General features: G+C 34.2%; 1 protein-coding gene across 2 annotated transcripts in view; it reads left to right on the top strand.

The window, feature by feature from the left end:
* Window positions 1-8,118, top strand: part of LOC105341107 (sperm-tail PG-rich repeat-containing protein 2) — a 31,557-nt gene extending 23,439 nt beyond the window's left edge. For both annotated transcript variants that reach the window (XM_011447443.4, XM_066065554.1), the window contains one exon: window positions 7,572-8,118. In XM_011447443.4, coding sequence (XP_011445745.2) covers window positions 7,572-7,706 — 135 coding nt within the window. In that variant the 3' untranslated portion in view covers window positions 7,707-8,118. The remainder of the gene's footprint in view (window positions 1-7,571) is intronic.
* Window positions 8,119-18,247: the final 10,129 nt, after the last annotated feature.

The following is an 18,247-nucleotide window of genomic DNA, read 5'->3' as shown; positions in this document are numbered from 1 at the left end:
AAGAATAGGTTTACATACTGTAACCTTAAATGCATTTGTCTGTGCATGGATTAATGTTACTGTCAACCTTTGCATTCTTTGTCTGGAACTTTGAAACAGCTATAACGGGTCATCTGGGAAAGGAATCTAACATTAGGATGTTAATTTTTATCTGCGGTTAAAATACTTAGACACTCTTGCGTATTTAGGACAAATCTCCCCAAAAATATAGTGTTCAGAAACTATAAATACTGTCGGATAGGCTTTTATCAACAAGTTTGATGAAGAAAATAACTCCACCCTCCTCGTAACATTAAATTCTCACCAAGACGTTATGTTCCAAGTCTCATAAAATGGTCGAAAAGAGTTCTGTATATTGCAGAAAATAACTGCCAAGTTTGCCACCCCCATTTTAGAATTCTGAGTAACATCCGTTTTTTTTTTTTTAAGATTTTGAGTAGAAATGTTTATCACCAATACTTTGCACAATTGTTGTGTTTTCCCAAATTTGCTCCAACTTGTTTTAATCTTGTGATATGCGGGGAACAGAATCCACCAATAAACATGTCAGCTCCCCTCTTGGTTAACATGTTTCATGTCTTGCAAAAACCCCTCTGCGAAGGTGATGCGATTTGTTCAAGAATTTTTAAAATCTAAAAAAAAAAAAAAAAAAAGTTTTTGCAATCTCTGAAATTCATGCAGGCCGAATGTCATAAGGATTATAATTCTTAAACCATCTGTTCAAGCATGTCAGCACTTTTTAGAAACATTTTGCAGGAGAAAAAAACCATTAATTCTCTTTATCATGGCAAATAAGAGCTATTTATGGATTAAATAGGGAAATGATTTACTTTGAATTTAAGAAAATTGGTTATTAAGCTTAATCATTATGAGATAAAATTACAATTTAAAGTCTGTGTAAAAATCTATACTTAATAAAGATAAATTTATATGTTAATTTTGTCCCTTGATCTCAAAGAAAAGAAAGCCTATGTAGATCCTATGGTCTGTTGCTTTGAAATAGGCAATATGTTTTTTTATGTCATGATCTTTGAAATGTTTTGCACTTATTTCCCATAATCTGGTTAACTCGGCAAGAACGTGCAAAAAAATTGCAGCACAAGGATCCGAAAATTTACATAAATTGTGATAAACTGTTGGAGAATGCTGATGCTTGGAGGACATTTTCCAATAATGTAACGACCCTAGCGAAACAATCAGGAAAATACGACATGTAGAGGAAGCGTACTTTGTAGAAAACAGTGACAATGATGGAACACTTATAATGGCTAAAATACAAGATTAAAACAATTGTGTCATTTCAAAGACAATTAATTCGTGGCTTTGAGCTCTCTGCTTCATCGCCGAAATATATCATTCCATCAAATCCTTGAGAGAGGAGGAAGCTAGGAGAAAAATGGGAAAAAAAAATAGAAAACCAACCTTAATTTTCACCCAGCACTGAACTCTGAATAAAATTCTAATCTAACGATATGATTTGCACTTTTTTTTTCCCCTGTTGCGGAATCAGAGTTTCTATAATTTTACAGGAATGGTTTTGATCAAATGGTTTTTATATTTGGTAACTGCTGCATATGCACCATACATCATCGGAATAAAAATCCATACCAACTGAAAAATTCTGTATAAAGGGTTTGATTGAATATGCAAATACGATAGCATATTCTCTTACAAGAGGAATAGTTTGCAGTGCCTCATGACATGTGCCTATGGATTGTTGAGCATTGATCATCAGTTGACACCTTACGTAAGAGTTGATTAAAATAAGATGCAATTACTTGATCTTCCATTGAGAATCGGATCAATGCGGAGACCATACCCTTCAGCATCGCCAGGTTTTATACTCTTTTTTTTTCTGGTTTTCGACAACAGTTAAGCAGGGAGGCGCAACGTCACGCAAATCCACCTGCTTTATGGCTGCAAGCCCCTAAAACGTCCGCAAAGGTTAACCAGGCACTTGCATCAATGTCGCAATAAACCTTCACAAGTGTGAACTTTATCTGAAGACATATATTGATTAAGTGAAACTTCTTGAAAGATCTTCCTATTTTTCTTTTTTCTCAAGAGCAAGGCAAACTGAATTAATGCACTTGCTAATGGTTAAGGATTTTAATTTTCAAAATATCATTCTTTATGCTCAATTTTTTTTTATAATTTGCAGTGGGCTTATGAGTATGCAGATCGATTCAATAGAAAGTGATAAGAATTAAACAGAATTTTTGTGAAAACTTTACTGTTTCACAATCTATATACCTACGCTTTTATTTATGGCACATATGACATAAGATATTTGACCACAATTTTCATATGGATCAATCTAAAAGATTTTTATAAAGTTTACTACAGCAGAAATTGATCCCTCTTGTAGATCTAAATACAGGTTTATTATTTCAAAACTTTGTTGGAGGCATGAATCCAATAAGACAGTGTAATTGAATAAAAGGAAACAAAATAGTTTTTGTCTCGGCAGCAATCCCTTACTCCCATCTCATAATGCATAATCTTTTAGATTCTCTTTGCAATTTCTTTCTTTCTTTTTTTGTGTTGAATTTTCTTTTTCCCTTTTTCCTCCAATAAATAGGTTTAATTATGCATGAACCAAGAGTCACCCCCCTATCACGACTCCAATTTGTCTCTCCATTCCTTTACATTCGGTAAGTTGTACCAGTGAGGCTTTGAGCACAATCCCATAACCCAAGATAAAAAGATTACGGCAGACTTTTTTATTTTTTTTTATTTTGGCTGTGGTACAGGCCTTTTGATTAAAAAGAAAGAAAGAAGTATTTACCAAATAGAAAAAAGGGAGATATCATAATTTAATTGCCCACAGCCAAATCACAGAAAAAAACATGAAAGCCGATAGGAATCTCCCAATCTCTGTATGCAGTCGCAAAACTTCTGTCATATAGACTAGCCATGCTTCATAGATTTATAATTATGTTTTTCTAGACCCAAACAGCTTCTTTTCAAAGCTTGTATTGTGTATCAATCGAATAAAAGTTTTCGTTTTTTGTCGTTTATGTGAATTTGAGTGTGGATTCCAATCCGCTTGGGCGGGTTTTATAATGAAAATAAAAGGAGCCCGAGTAACTCTTCTCCCCATCCTGTCTTTGAAATCAAATGTAAAATGAAAATGCAGTCTAGTAACAGAAAAATTATAAAACTGTTGCAGATTTTCATATTCATGTGATTTTTCACTCAGAAACAACATTTTATATCTATAATCCCATTTCACTTGGAGGGCAATAAAGGTAACCTCTGTAAAATTACTTTCTCTGCTAGGAGAGAATGATTTGGAGGAGAGAAAAAGTGTTTGTCAGAAATTATATTTTCAAATCAATGATTCAGGATTTTATCCCCTAAGCCACACTTAACTTAGATGAAAATGACTGCTAAGGGGAAGTCCTTTTGGGAATTAAACGGTGATTATCATTAATCAGAAATTCACTGACTTCATCACACGTTATCACTGGGATCAGGATTTCTTTTATTCAGTTTTCATTGTTATTAGTTTCAATAACAAATATAATTTTCTGCTTTCAGAATTCTTTTATATTTGAAGATAAACAATCATCTTGTCGTCATTTCGAGTTTATAACCCTTTAAAAAGTAGGTTGTCAACGGAAACGAATGGCTCAATTATGTCAATTAAATTGTCACTGACGAGGATTTTTGCCTGATTTTTTTTTTCTTCATCCTCATAGGTCGATGTTTTATAAAAGCAATAATTCAACGATAAAATTTTGATAACACATTTTTTTTCTGTGTAAGGTCTTCCGTTAAAAACAATTGAAACAATGCAGTGTTTAAAGCATTGCTGGTCCCTACTTCCTTTCTTATTTTCTGTGCACGCACCTCGTGAAAGGTAATGAATGCCAATTACATGCCTCTGTAACTAGTATTGATGCCGATAATACGAGAAAGCTGACAGGTTAATTGTTGTTGTTTTAGACTTAATCGGGGGACTTGGAAGTCTTCACACAATGAGATTTATAGATTTCATTGTAAATATTTAATACATTTTTTTATCGGCATCTCAGCATTTCCTGATTATAGTGAGCAATAAAATTTGTGTCGTCAGCATGCATGATTTTATGTTTATTAAAGTTTTCCCTCCTTTTTATTTTTTTTTTATTTCAAACTTACCAGTCTCGGTCTAATTTTTTGGTTTTTTTATAAGGGGGAGGGGATTATTTAAACAGTACTCTGGATCAGATTGGATATAAAATTAGCTATACCCTTGACTTTATGTAATAATAAATCTTTTTTTTCTGAATTCATTTATATTGGCATTTGAATGTAGTGACTAAGAAAGGGGGAAGGGTTAATTTGGTTGCTCATTCAAAGCCATATTTATGTTAAATTGGTTACAAGGGACTTCAGACTTCCACTTCACAAAACAATTCATAACTGGCTTTCATAAACAGAACAAGATGCACTGAAGAACCCTTTACATTTCCAGAATTTTCTCATGATCTTAAAAAAAGGAAGATTTTTTTTTTGTAAAATTTATTTGTTAGGGCTGCTGACCCTTTGATTTGATAAGCAGTTGACAATTTGAGCATTGCAGTAAAGATAACTTTTTGAAGAAGAACATTCACATCACATAAGCTTCCAAAATGAGTGAATCGTCAAAATCTGAGAAAGGGTTTCAGAGACGTAAACAAACTTCAGCGTGATGTATATTCTGGAGAAAAGACGTGGACTTCCTTTGAAGAAAGTTGTCATCGCTGTACGCAGTGCATGAATTTATGTTGCGTTTATAGCAGGTTCCAACTTAGATTGGTGATTTATGTTCATAATTAAAAAAGTGTGATACTGTATTTCTTTCTCCCTCTTATCACCAAGCCGAGTGAAGTTAATTTGCATGATATTTATTTTTCTTCTAATCAGGTGAAAGCAAGTTGAAATGAAAAGATTTTCTGTTTGGGTCTTGCCTAATGGTTCCTACCCTAATGATCCCTCCACATGTGCAGTTAGTTAAAAAACTTAATTTAACGTGTCACAAAATTTCTCTAATTGATTTTTTTGAAGGTTTCTAGGAATGTCTTTGGTCTATGGCTGCTGCTGAACTTTTCCTATGCAATAAAACTTGCTATGACCCCTTGCCTGAATACCGAATAGATAAGCACTTCTATTTTTTTCTTCCTCTGGTCCAATCTGCAATATTTATTGGTGATCTTTGGTATGCTTGTTTTCTGTTTAATTTGATTACTCCAACGATAAGCCCTTGCCAGAGAGGCGAAAAAATGACTTATTTTACTGGCCTGATTAGAAAAAATCTGCTTTACGATTCATGTTGAATAATAAAAGTCATTCCTTAACTAGATGGGTGAAAATAACAGCCTCGCACTTAATAAAATGTGAAGATTATACATAATAGGCAGTCGCACAGCCTCAGATGTGAACTGACAACAAGAAAGAATTACTGTCATTCGCCAACAAGATTTGACTGTAATAAATTGGAAGTCACAGATGTTTTGGATATATAATAGGAAAAAAATACTCTCAGTTCACTTAAAGTTGCTGTCTATTCATAGATATTCTTCTGTTGCACTCTGTTTGTAGATATGTCTTTTGCACCGTATCTGATGTTACTCTGGTGTTGTTTGGTTTCTGTTTTATTCTTTATTTCATTTTTATTTTATTTTTTAGGAGGGGACTTAGAAAAAAAATATCCTGCAAAATTTTAAACAATTTTTTTTTCTCTTTTACTGTATCAATCAAAATATTTACCTGCATTCAACATGCACTCCCTAAACAAACTACAGCAAAAAACCCAAGTTTGTTCTTATACCCTATACTTCCACTTTCAAACCTAATTGTATTCAAATGATGTTCCATATCTTCAAGTGCCTCATAATTGTTAAATCATCCCTAAATTCCTCTCTTCATTCATGTTAACTTAATTTTTCCCCCTTCTCTCTATTATAGCTCAAACATGTACTTATATTCCATACTCTAGAAATTCTCTATGGTGGGGATAATCACTATCAACTTCTGTTTCCCCATTATCTGTGTTCAAGGGACATGCTCACGGACCCTGGTGAAATGCCTGACCATCAATATGTCTGCACAAGAATTCGCCTATCTTCACCTGATAATTCAGTTTTATTGCCAGTCTTTCCTTATGTCAGAGCTTATCAAATTTGTATTTGTCAGAAAACTTGGGCTTCAGATCTAATCTGCTTGATTGAGAAGTTTTTCAGTTTTAATGTATGACTTGTATTGACAGTAGATTATATTCAAATTGAAAATGTGTTGAAAAAGTGGAACCAAAATTAAACAGTTTTATCAAAAAAGGTGAGGGCAGTCAATTTATATTTAAACATAAGAGCTTGTTGTTCAATTATGTAATTGACCTAATATTTCTCCCTTTTTTTCCACAAGATGAAAATTCACTCTTGGCAATCCCACTTCAGTTAAGGAGATGTCTAGATTCAACTGGAATCTTGACTCTTAGATTTCAGCTAATTCAATTGACTTTCTATTCTTTACCCTCATAATACCCATGTGTCCATTAAGGTAATCTGAGGCGGCACTAGATTGCATGTTCCCTGCATCTATGCATGAGTGGAAGCTACCGTTTAGTGGTGCCTCATTGTGCCGAGCCAAAATAGCTCTTTGTCACCGGTGTCATTGATTAACTCGGCAAAAATAAAAATCTGTAAACACGAAGTACGCTGTGTAATTATCTCCCTTATTATGGATATAATGGCCGCATATTCTAACTCAAGAAAAAACACCCTACAATTTAAATCCCATTTGATTTGTGTTGAAGTGTAATCGAGACAGAAGTGTTTTTAGCATTCAGCAGGTGTTGAGACAGGGTGACCCTCTTCGGACCTTATTATTTATCACTGATTAGCTTTTTGTAAATTTTTTACTTTAGGTTGGGGGGGGGAGGGAAGTGAAGGAGAGATATTAATATACTATCCCGCCATATTAGACCGTTTTCTTTTCTCTTCATTCTTACCTGTCATTTGAGTTCTGATTTACAATTTAGTCTGAACAAGATCAGTCTGGGACACTGCATAGACAAGGAGAAATGCATGTTAGACCTCTCCACCACAAGAGCGCAATGTCAACTCCAAGTGATTGATAACCTTGCATAATGTGAAAAAAATTTATTCTGGATTATTTGTTTTTCGAATGACAGATAGGACCTGGCTTGTTTAAATGTAAAATACTTGAGATAAAATAGAGAGTTGGGCAGGTGTGCATTGTGCAGAAAATGGGAATAAATTGGCATGTCATTTTGTGACTCATGGGTAGATTCAAGTCTTTATTTACTGACAATGCAGCATGATATATAGTTGGCCCTTTCTGTTTGCTTACATTTAATTTAAGGTATTTTGAACAGATAAAAGCAATCTTGTGGCCATAATTCATTGTTGGTAATGTAATATCAAAAGTAGTTCAGGGTGCAATGTTCAACTTTTTGTTGACTAGAACTGAAATTTGGGTACCATATGTTCAATAAACTGAAGCTACTTGTGTCCACTTATTTCTTATTGTTTGTGTGATTTGGGGGAAATTTTTAATACATTTTTGCATTTTTTTTCTTTCAGTTCTCTCCCTTGGTACAGGATACTGTTCTGAAGGGAACATTCAATGCCACCTTAAACAACCCCATAGCTCCCCAACTGGACATGTCTCAACACATGGGCACATCTACAAAGCATGCATTCCTATTGGGTGTGTGAACAAAAAAGTATTATATTGAAGAATAAAATGGACCAATCAGAGAGGTTGTAACAAAACAAGGCTATGAAACACCTGAAAGATGTTTTTAACCTGAATTTAAATGTGTATAAGAGCTAATTCATACATATTTGAAAATATTTATAATTTTGTGATAATGTATGTGATGCTTTTTTTCCACTTTTATTTTCGATTTCAATTTTTAATATTTAAAGAAAAAGTTTTAAACCGTCCACATATCAGAGCCTTTGCTTTGGTTTTATTTTGTATATATGTAGCTAATCTATTTGTGTATTATATGATTCTTGTTCCTTTTATATGATAACACTGTGATAAACTTTGTATACATATGAAGCAGTCAGTCTTTCTGTGTATATTGTATGTTTTACAATAAACAAATTTTAAAAAATCATAGTTTGAATTCATTTCTCTTTTACTTTAATATACCACATACAGTCTAGAGGGGGTGGATTATTTTTTTCAAACAAGTATAGGTAACACTCAGCCCCAAACCTCTGATGATGCATTCTCAACTTCCTGCAATGGGCCGAGGTCATAAGTTTATAGATTTTGTATACATAACTTGAAAAGTTTTCATCATTACATAACTAAATGCATATAATTATAATTTTCAATCGATCATAAATTTCAACTCTGTCATTTTATTTTTGGGGAAATTATTTTCAAATTGCATTTAAATATTTAAGGTTATTCTAAATCTTTGGTGGAATTATAACTGCCTGAAGTGGTCCTTCTAATTACAGTATCATGATTCAAACCCATACCACTGAACAAAATTACCTGAAAGGAATATCAGATTTAATTGTAGGCTCTGTAAAACCTGAAGGAAACAGAAAGAAAAGCCCAGCTGAAAATTTGGGAGACAAATTGGACTGTGGGTTTTTATGAAGGCCTTGACAAATTCGCCATGTTGATGTTAGAGATAGTATCAGATCAGATAATTGACATAGACCAAAATTATCTAGTTATTCAATGACAACAGATCTATTATAGGCAGTTTTATTGGACCTGGTTATCAGGTTTTGGATCTTGAAAGAAGAAAGGACTCGAGGGCTTGGTCTTGTTTTGGGAGAAACAAAATTATGCATGACAAATGGCTTATCTTTCAACCAATATCCAGTTTTATTAGTGGTCAAATTTCTAGTCTTCTTATGATACAACCTCCCAAAGCAAAATAAACCCTTTTCTTTTGATTCTCCACCTGTGTCGTCTGGAAAATGCTTGTAGAAAAGTATCTAATGGATTCGCTCTGATTTTCTATGAATCATAAGTACCCAGTAAAAAATAGATAAGGGATGGGATCTTGTTGGTGATTAATTAGAAATGTCATTAATTAGCGGGTTTTTAAGCAAATGACATACAATTAGACCCTCTTTCGGTCAGTTTGAACTTTTCCGTATCTATATCTGCCAGAGATCTTATCGCATGATGTCCATTACAGGCTAGCAGATGCCTTTGCAATGTCCAGATTGATAAAAGTTATGCTCGGCAGACGGCCGGTTTAATGGTCAGATTTTAACTTTCATTGAGTGTTAAACACCATTTCGCTGATTATTTGAAGATTTGTTTTAAGTATTCTCAGAGAAAGTTTGTAATTATGCAGCCCAAGTAACTGCAAACAAATGCTGACTTTGCGGAGACACGATTCCTTCGATGGCTGATAGAATTCCCCTTAACGAATTAAGTCAAATAGTTCAATAGGTGGTTTTTCTGCATATATCTGAAAATTTGTGATTCAGGGAATATGCATTTGTATCTCCCCCTCTTTTGAAAATGCCAAACGAGAAGTTCGGGAGGAATGCAGGCGTCTGGAAATTCTCCTCGGGTTTTGGCAAGGGTTGAACACGATTGCAGACTCCTCGATCAAAGAGGCTAGTAATCGTCTGTTAATTTATCAATTATGAACGTGATGGATCTGTGTGTGTTTCAATTTGTCCACAGTATGGCGTCATTCACGAGCCCTCGGTCAGACCGTCTCCACGGCCATGTTGATTACGTCATTGTTTACCCTCGATCGTGCCTCCAGCTCCGTCGGTCGTCTGCTAAAAAGCAGCACGAGTTTCCCGTCTCTTGATAGAACTTCATACATTACATCATAATTTGAACTTTACAAGCTTATGGTTTTCTTGATAAGCATATCTATTTTTTGCACAACTATTATATTGACATGGTCTTGGATTATGATAAGGATGTCAACTCCCAAGACAACGATCAACATCTTTTTCGTCAATTATATATCTATAAAATTGTTCAGAAACGCTCGTGGCTATTTTGTTATGAACCTAGATTTTGAAGACATGTAAACCGGGTATACAGAGTGTATTGGGTTTGTAAAATACGATACGAGAAGGTGTGGTAAACGGGTTCTCGTTACGTTTTCAAAGCAGATTTAGTCGACATATCGAATTCCCGTCTGTGCAAGGAAGGTGGTGTTCGATTTCTAGGCCAAGTATTTCAGTTGTAGGTATAGGCTGAGATTTTTTGTACCGTCTTAAATCGTTTCTCTTGAAACAAAACACCTCGGCTGTTAATTGAAAAATAGAAGAAAACGGTCTATCATGATCATCTATATCCGAGGAACAAAGACACAATGTTAGAAGACACTCTTAGTGTGTTTTCATTCAACGGGATAGAGTGTTTCTCTAATTGAAATTAGAATACTTTTAAACAGATCGTCGGGATAACGACATTCTTTAAGATTTGTTGGAAGAATGAATTATTGTGCGAAAGGTGGAACTGAAAGCAAAAAGATCACAGACCACCAATTAGCACCAATATGAGAGAGAGAGAGAGAGAGAGAGAGAGAGAGAGAGAGAGAGAGAGAGAGAGAGAGAGAGTGAGTCAGTCTGTCCCTATTCTATTACTAGCAACTGGGTCAGGGATAAATGGTCGTGAGGATTTTGCTATGGAATAAAAATTGAAAATGGATGTAAACTGATAACGTTTAATATATATCAATTGTACATTGAATTAGATCAATGGTAAAGAATATTTGTATCAATATCTTGTTGAGCGATAGTTTGGTTTCCTTTTTCCATATTTGTTATTCCTACTTTTAAAAGATTTCTCCTGTGTGCGGAATTCGAGATTTCTTTTATCACATCTACAAGAACAAATGGTGTCCCGGGTTCTGATAGAACATTTTAATACCATACCATATCTACGTTTTGGATTTCAACCTACGCTTTTGTGGGACTTGCTATATTATTCAGTTGCTTATGAAATATCAAGACATTCGGAATCTCTGGAGGACTTTTTCACCGTTTTCAAACGTATCGGAAAGCCCCAGTCACAAGCAAAGCTAAAATTGTCCATTTTTTTGTGTCTGTATATGAAAAATGTATGATATCTTTACGTTAAAAAAAAGATCCTTTTACTTCCGAACGTTATCAGAATCATTTAAATGGCTTATAAATGGCATATATAGTCACAATTACCCAATGGACTCAATTTAAAAACACATTGCATTCATTGTGTTCCCAAACAACCTACCCCCCCCCCCCAAAAAAAAATCCTCTCTGAAAAATAAATAATTTTTTTTAATGCATACTAAGTTGGTTCATGGTATACTCGTACTAAATGATGGATACAAAATCTCTAAGATAACAACTATACATGTTTTACACCTATAAATTGCATCAAACTCAGAAAACGAGCCAAAAACATTTGGAAGTATTATCGTTTTGACTTGTTCTCTCTTATTTTATGGGGGGAGGGGGTGTTAAACTGTGTCTCCCGTTTATTGATAAAACTAAATTGAAGACTCTCACTGTTTATTACTGGGCGAGGAAATGGTATATCATGTACAGGAATAGCAGGAGGTGTTTTACTGTATATACAGCCTACAGCATACGCAATGCATATCCTCTTTTTAAAACACCCTGCATGTTATATCATAGTTTATTGTCCTTCTGATATATTTTTAATTTTAACAATAAAAATATATCCATAAGGACTTGCCATAATGCGTGACTGTATTGTTAGAATTCAAATATGGTATAAGGACAAAACCTACCAACATTAGGTCATTACATAACAAATTATGACATTGAATATCCATATGAACCATACATTGTAACCTTTCTATATTTCTGGGGTCATTATTCGAGGGGTTGATGGCTTTAATGACAGCCATTGTGAAATAATCGAAAATCCGCCATTATGACATCCGCCCGCAAATGAAAATTGGCATGTCATGTCACGTGGATCGATCGGAAGCTGACATCTCTGTGTCCTAACTGTTCTAAGCTGCAAGTGAATACAATAGCAATGCCCTTCGTTAATTTTTTCCTACTTCAGAGTGATAATTAATCTTATTATAGAGAAGTCATTAGTGCATGCAACCCTCATTTTTCTCTGTCGTCCCTGATGGGCAATATTGTTTCGTATTTGGTCAAGACGCTGCTCAATATGGCTGCACCATGTGATTCTATCGATACCTTGGCTTGAAAAAGGGGAAGTCAATGCAACAATGCAATCTAATTTAAAAGAATAGTATTTTTTGGCGCGGTTGAAAACATATTGAGACATATACCAGTCTTTGCAAGCTGCAAGGGATTTATTGGGAGGAGTAAGGTGTTGTTTGGGGCCTAAAGTTAAAATTATTTTATAACAGAAAGATAGATTTATTAATACGTTATTTGTAAAGATTTTTTTTAATAATTCTGCAATTCAAACAATATTTGTTGGATAATAAAATTTTGTGGATTTCGATGTTGAATCGATCCGCGAAATCAAATATACATCGAATTAAGATGTCCCTGACTATAGATGATAGGGCCTTTATTCGCGAATTTGCGTACATTTAATAAAACCACGAAAATTGTTGCCAGCTAATAAATACATGTTTGAAGCTAGTACTGTGTAGATGACTATATTGAAGCCTTTAACTAGTTGGATACTAAACCCTTTTGGGTTTCAACAATAGGGACTGTTGCAACGAAACCATAAGACAAGGTGTCTATAAAAGGCTTGTTTCTATTTAATACATTTCCTGCCTTAACCAGAAGTTTAAGATAAGATTTTCCGTTTTAAATTCAAATTTGATAATGAACTGACGTAATGAGTCACCATTATCATTTAAGGGGAACCCTTTCGATTGATTTATTAAGATGGCGGACAAATGGACAAAGTTAGATAAGATGGGGGTACAATGAAATCTGTACAAGGGGTAAACATTGCACCAAACAACGAATCGATACTGAATGGTATTTAATTCTGATTTATTTCCAATGAGAGGCATTATCTTTTTTGGTAGCAGTAGATACGGCATTATGGAGAAAAATGCGTTCGGCAATTAATGGTTTAGTATATATTACCTTACTGTTGCTGGGTTAGAATTAATCATTTGACAATCAATCGACAAGCAGGGTAATCTTGGCGTTTTGGAGGAGGTTGAATACGTGTGTGCGCTAAGTCCTCGGCCAAAAATCAAGGAACCAACGATTGCTCTCAAATCGCCTCAACATAAACACATAGCACTATCAATTGGTCAAATGATATTTCGTATGAAATTGGTCCAATTTACCAGAATGTCTCAATCTTGAGCCAACATTTTTCGTGACATTTGACCACGTTTCAATTAGTCTTTATATGTCTAACTTTAGATGCATTTGATTTTAGCTGGCCGAGATTGTTTGAATAGCTGACGAAAATTATGAAATGTGAATATTAGCAAATTCTCATTTTGGCTTCAAGCCTTTTAAAATTTTGACTGAAAACTTGTTAATCTTTAATAAACTCGGGATCACATGGAATTTAGATAAGGTATAGGAACTGTCACGTCACGTCACAGACTCGAACACCAGACATTTTTCACGCAGGGCAAGTTCAAAACACCACAGTTGGACTTGAGTCACAATGATTAACCCCCACCCCAACCTCACCCCAAAAAAGATATCCCATTACTTTTAACATGATATGACATTTATAATGTTTTAAAAAGTATTTTGAAAATATAGTTGATATTAATCAAGGGCTGAATTCACATCTCATATACAAGTGAGAAAAAAGCTATTGACTGCGAAAGGTTTTTACATTTCATCGTGAATTAATATTTTAAGGGATACGTATCATAATATCAATTTAAAAAATCGATCTCTAATGCATGTAGAATTCCAGATGACCCAGCTATAAAGTGATGCATCCAAAGATTACGACTGTTGCAAGATTCAATTTTTAGTATATATGTAGAGCCTGTTGCCTTTGAATCCAAGACCAAATATGAAATGATACTCATATACAGTGTAATCTATTATGTAAGCTTAGCACTTATTGTAAAACTTTTCTTTATTGTGTGTGTTAACTCTCACGTGCCCGGTCGCAGTAACACTAATTCTGGCCACCATCGGAACAAATAGCTAAATGATTGTCAGCCAATTAAAACATCATCAATGTATGTCCGACCACCCGAAATTTCTCTGTTGCTAGGCATAGGAAACTGTCATCCAGATTGTCCTGTAAATATGTCAATGTTTGTTTCCAAATTCTGCTTTTTTCATTTCAACCCACATGAAATATTCACCTATTTCAGAAAAGCGATAAATATCACATGCCGTAATCTAATAAACGGTGCATGCATATAAATGTAACTTTAGAACTATATTAATTGGCCTTGGGTACATATTTTTATAACTGGTTAATTTCTGAAAATCTACATAGAATTGTAGATTTATCGGAAATATACGTTTCCTGGAGAAACTTGCATAAATATATTAGCATATATTCCCTTTGGCTGACATTTTTAGAAATTCAACACCTATAAAAAGTTTGACACTTTTTTTGATGTATCGATTGTGTTAGTTTCATAAAATGATCTATGTGGTACAAATGAAGACTGGTAGATGTTTATATATACGGTATGTTTTATGCAATCCTGATTTAGAATAGTCGCAAGATTTATGAACAGTATAATTCTTTATTTCCAGGCATGTAGCATCGGGAGGGGGGGGGGGGGGTGGCAGCCCCCCCCCCCCCCCCCACTTTTTCTCGCAGCAATTAATTTTTTAAAATTTACATATAAAAAATTGAAATATCATGGAGTTGCCCCCCCCTTTTTGGGAGCATGTAAATAATTGATATGAAAATAAGGAAATAAGGATTGAAATTGAAGTTATATAGTACGCCTGCCCCCTCCCCCACGAATTAGGATTTTGAAGATTTTGGAAAATTCCTATTTTTTTTTTTTTTTGCTTGTCAAGATTTTTTGGATGAGTCTGCCCCCCCCCCCCCACTTTCAAAAACGATGCTACGTGCCTGATTTCATGATAACGGACATAAGAAGTTTGGTTAGAAGAAAAAAAGATAGAGAGAAAACGAACTACCTGCGAACTTCCTGTCGAACACTCTCCGGAAACAGACTTCGTGTAGTGTATGGTTCATTATTTTAAAGTGTATTGGATCATATCCGGTGTGAGCTTGTCTGTAACAGCACAGAATTGCAGAAAACTGACATGGTAATCTTGAAGTTGTAGAAATCGATGTGGATAACTATCAAGGTGTATAATCAAGAAACAAATTCAGAAACTTCATGTTCATGTAATTCGAAGCAAGGAATATAATTATATTGATTGCATGACAAAAAAACTCCGGAAGAACTGCACATTCGTATAACTCAATATATTATTATATATCGTAATCTATGTGCAGATTAACAATGTTTCAATCAGAGTGACTATTAGTATGATAGTCTCAATTTATTGGTTGACCAGTATATAAGATAACCAAGTCCTATAATTTGAGAAGTGACTTTGTTGGGGTTGTTGGGGAAAATCTTCAAATAAGCAGTTTATAGACAAATATGTCATTTAAAAAAAAACCAAAAAACAAAAACAAAACAAACAAACTACATTGTAATCAGATTCTATTTTTATTTTAACATGATCTGGTGATATTTTTAAGTTAACAAGTATAGGTTACCTGAATTAGATAGATGCAATCTGAATTAAACATGAAAACAATTATACCAGGAAGTTATCATTTTCTGGTTACAATGTTGTGTAGGACAGATAAGCAAGAAATAATGGCGCATGTTTGCAGTTAATTGGCATCAGTAAAATGTCACCAAACCAAGGGTTGATGTAATGGAGAAACATATCACGGTTAATGTATGTTGTGTTGTGTTCGCCATCATGTTTTTGGCTGTTGGCAGTTGGTGATCAGCCATTAATATAGATCTCAATACCAGCCCGTACCTTGAGCCAATGTACAAAGCACATGCTTTTTTATGTTTGTCTAAATGGATGGAAAATGAAAGTAGGTTGTTTTACCCGCGATAAGGTTCAAGGGTTAGAGGCATTGCCTTATTGGATCTATGTAGAAATGTTTTGATATTGTCTCTGATGCAAATTTTTAATAGCTGTAAACCTAACAGTACATGAAAATTATGAATTTCCTCCCAGAATAGGGGAAAATTGACATCTTTCAGCGAAGTTAATGCCAATATTTCATTATTAATAAGCCTTTGTTATTTGAATTATTTGTTAGATGTCCTTGTTATAAGTACTCTAAATTAAAATGGGGGGGAGGAGGTGAGGGGATGGGTTCAAATGGGCAGTAGATATGAAGTAGGACAAGAAAATATGAGGTTCTTTATAATAGAACATGAAAAATCAAATAAAAATGTGCTTGAAATACTTTCTTATGAATTTAAAAACTTGTCAATCAGTTAAACAAGAGCAAACTAAAAATTCTTATGATTATGTCATATAACTTTCAAATTGTCTTGTGAATTGTCTTGTGCATTAGTCAGATCAAGAAATGATTTGGTATAAATTACAAAACTCTATCATTGAAATAGATGTAGTAACAACTGCACTAATGCTATGCAAGCTGGTAATGTAGGATAAAAGAGCTGATTTTGTAAGTTATATTTTATGGTTCACTTACATGTATAATGTCCTCAGTTATTAATTATACACATTTTTTTATGATTTAGGAGTAGTATTATGGAGATGAAAAAAATTTAATAGTTCTGTATGTGTGTGTGTGTGTGTGTGTGTGTGAGAGAGAGAGAGAGAGAGAGAAAGAGAGAGAGAGGGTCCATATGATGATGTAGTCTCCACATAGACCACACAGAAGATTCACACATATAAATACATCTGTCTGAGTGCTCTGCTTTGACAAGAGAACTTCTCTCTTTTCTCTCTCTCTAAAATCTAATGGCGTTTTCGATTGCAGGTAAACTTGTAGATTAATCAGGGCTGTTTACTCTGTCAGAAAATTGACGTAGATTAAGAATTAAGGTGAAGGGCCAGGCCTCTTACTGATCCACCGGTTTAACAGTGCTGCACAACATGCCCGCTTTTAATCTCGAAACTACTTCACTGATATGTCTTCTATTGACTTACTGAGGGACATCAAAAGCCCCCGCCAGCACACCTGGCCGCTGTGTTTACCTGTTTTTTACCTATCGTGATAAGTAAGCGGAAAATATACGTATAAAACGTTGAATTAAGAAACAAAAACTTTTCTTGATTAAAAAAAAAGTTGTATACATGTATATAAGCCAATCAGCGACGAATCAAAGGAAGAGGTTTGGATTTGATGTCCTGATGGCTGTTTATCCCATTGTCTGAATAAACGGCGGATAAAAGTACCCTTGATTGTTTTTGTTTGCTCCTTAATCCATCTCGTCAAAGACTAATGGTGTAAAGCTAATTAGTGGAAGGCTGAGGAGTTTTCTGTTCGAAACCCCTCTCTTTGATACAAACGGTTTGCAAAAGACGATTTGAAGGCCATTTCTTAGATATTGATATTTTCAATCGAATATTTTCTTACTCCTTTCAATTACTAAATGAAAAAAAGTGCGTCATATTTCTTCTTGGTCTAGTCAATGGATCTATTAGAGCGTCGTTTTTGAAATCTGACAAAATTTGGTAGTCGGTACCAATGGGTACCCCAGCAGAAAACGGTATTTTTCTATCGTATTTTCAATCTGCCGGGGAATTAATGTAATATAATTTAAAAGCTTTCAGTATTTCTAACAATAATTCCCTCTGTTACCCCTTACATCGACATTGAATGAAATAGTAACACGCTAAAAAATTTTGAATGGAAATAGAATTTCGTGAATTAAACTTGTTGCGAATGTAAATAATAAGTTTGAAAAGATGATTTCTCACCATCTGGTTTGGCTAACATATAATAAAAATGACTTCTGCTGTCGAGTACAAAAAGTATTTGTTGACCCGTTTTTACATTATTTCTGAAATATTTCATACAATAACCCCTTGTTTGCGCCTGTTTAAAAATAGGAATTTGAAAACTGTTTTACAAAACTTGATTTTGAAATGATCAATCTTAATTTAAAAGTCCATGTTCCTTTCAATTTTCTGCAATCATATACATCGAACAAAAAAAACATAGTGTTTTCTCAATTTTTCCAAAGTCGAGACAAACGCGCACATATAAAAAATATATTTTTGAAAGGCGGAAATCAGAGAAAAATCTCAAATCTTTTTTTTTTCTTCCTTAAAATTGTAACAAAGAACCGATTATTATCAATCATTATTTGCACGAGGAA

The sequence above is a fragment of the Magallana gigas genome, chromosome 7 (genome assembly GCF_963853765.1).
Source record: "Magallana gigas chromosome 7, xbMagGiga1.1, whole genome shotgun sequence".
NCBI classification, from domain to species: Eukaryota; Metazoa; Mollusca; class Bivalvia; order Ostreida; family Ostreidae; genus Magallana; species Magallana gigas.
This window is presented reverse-complemented; position numbering and strand designations above follow the sequence as displayed.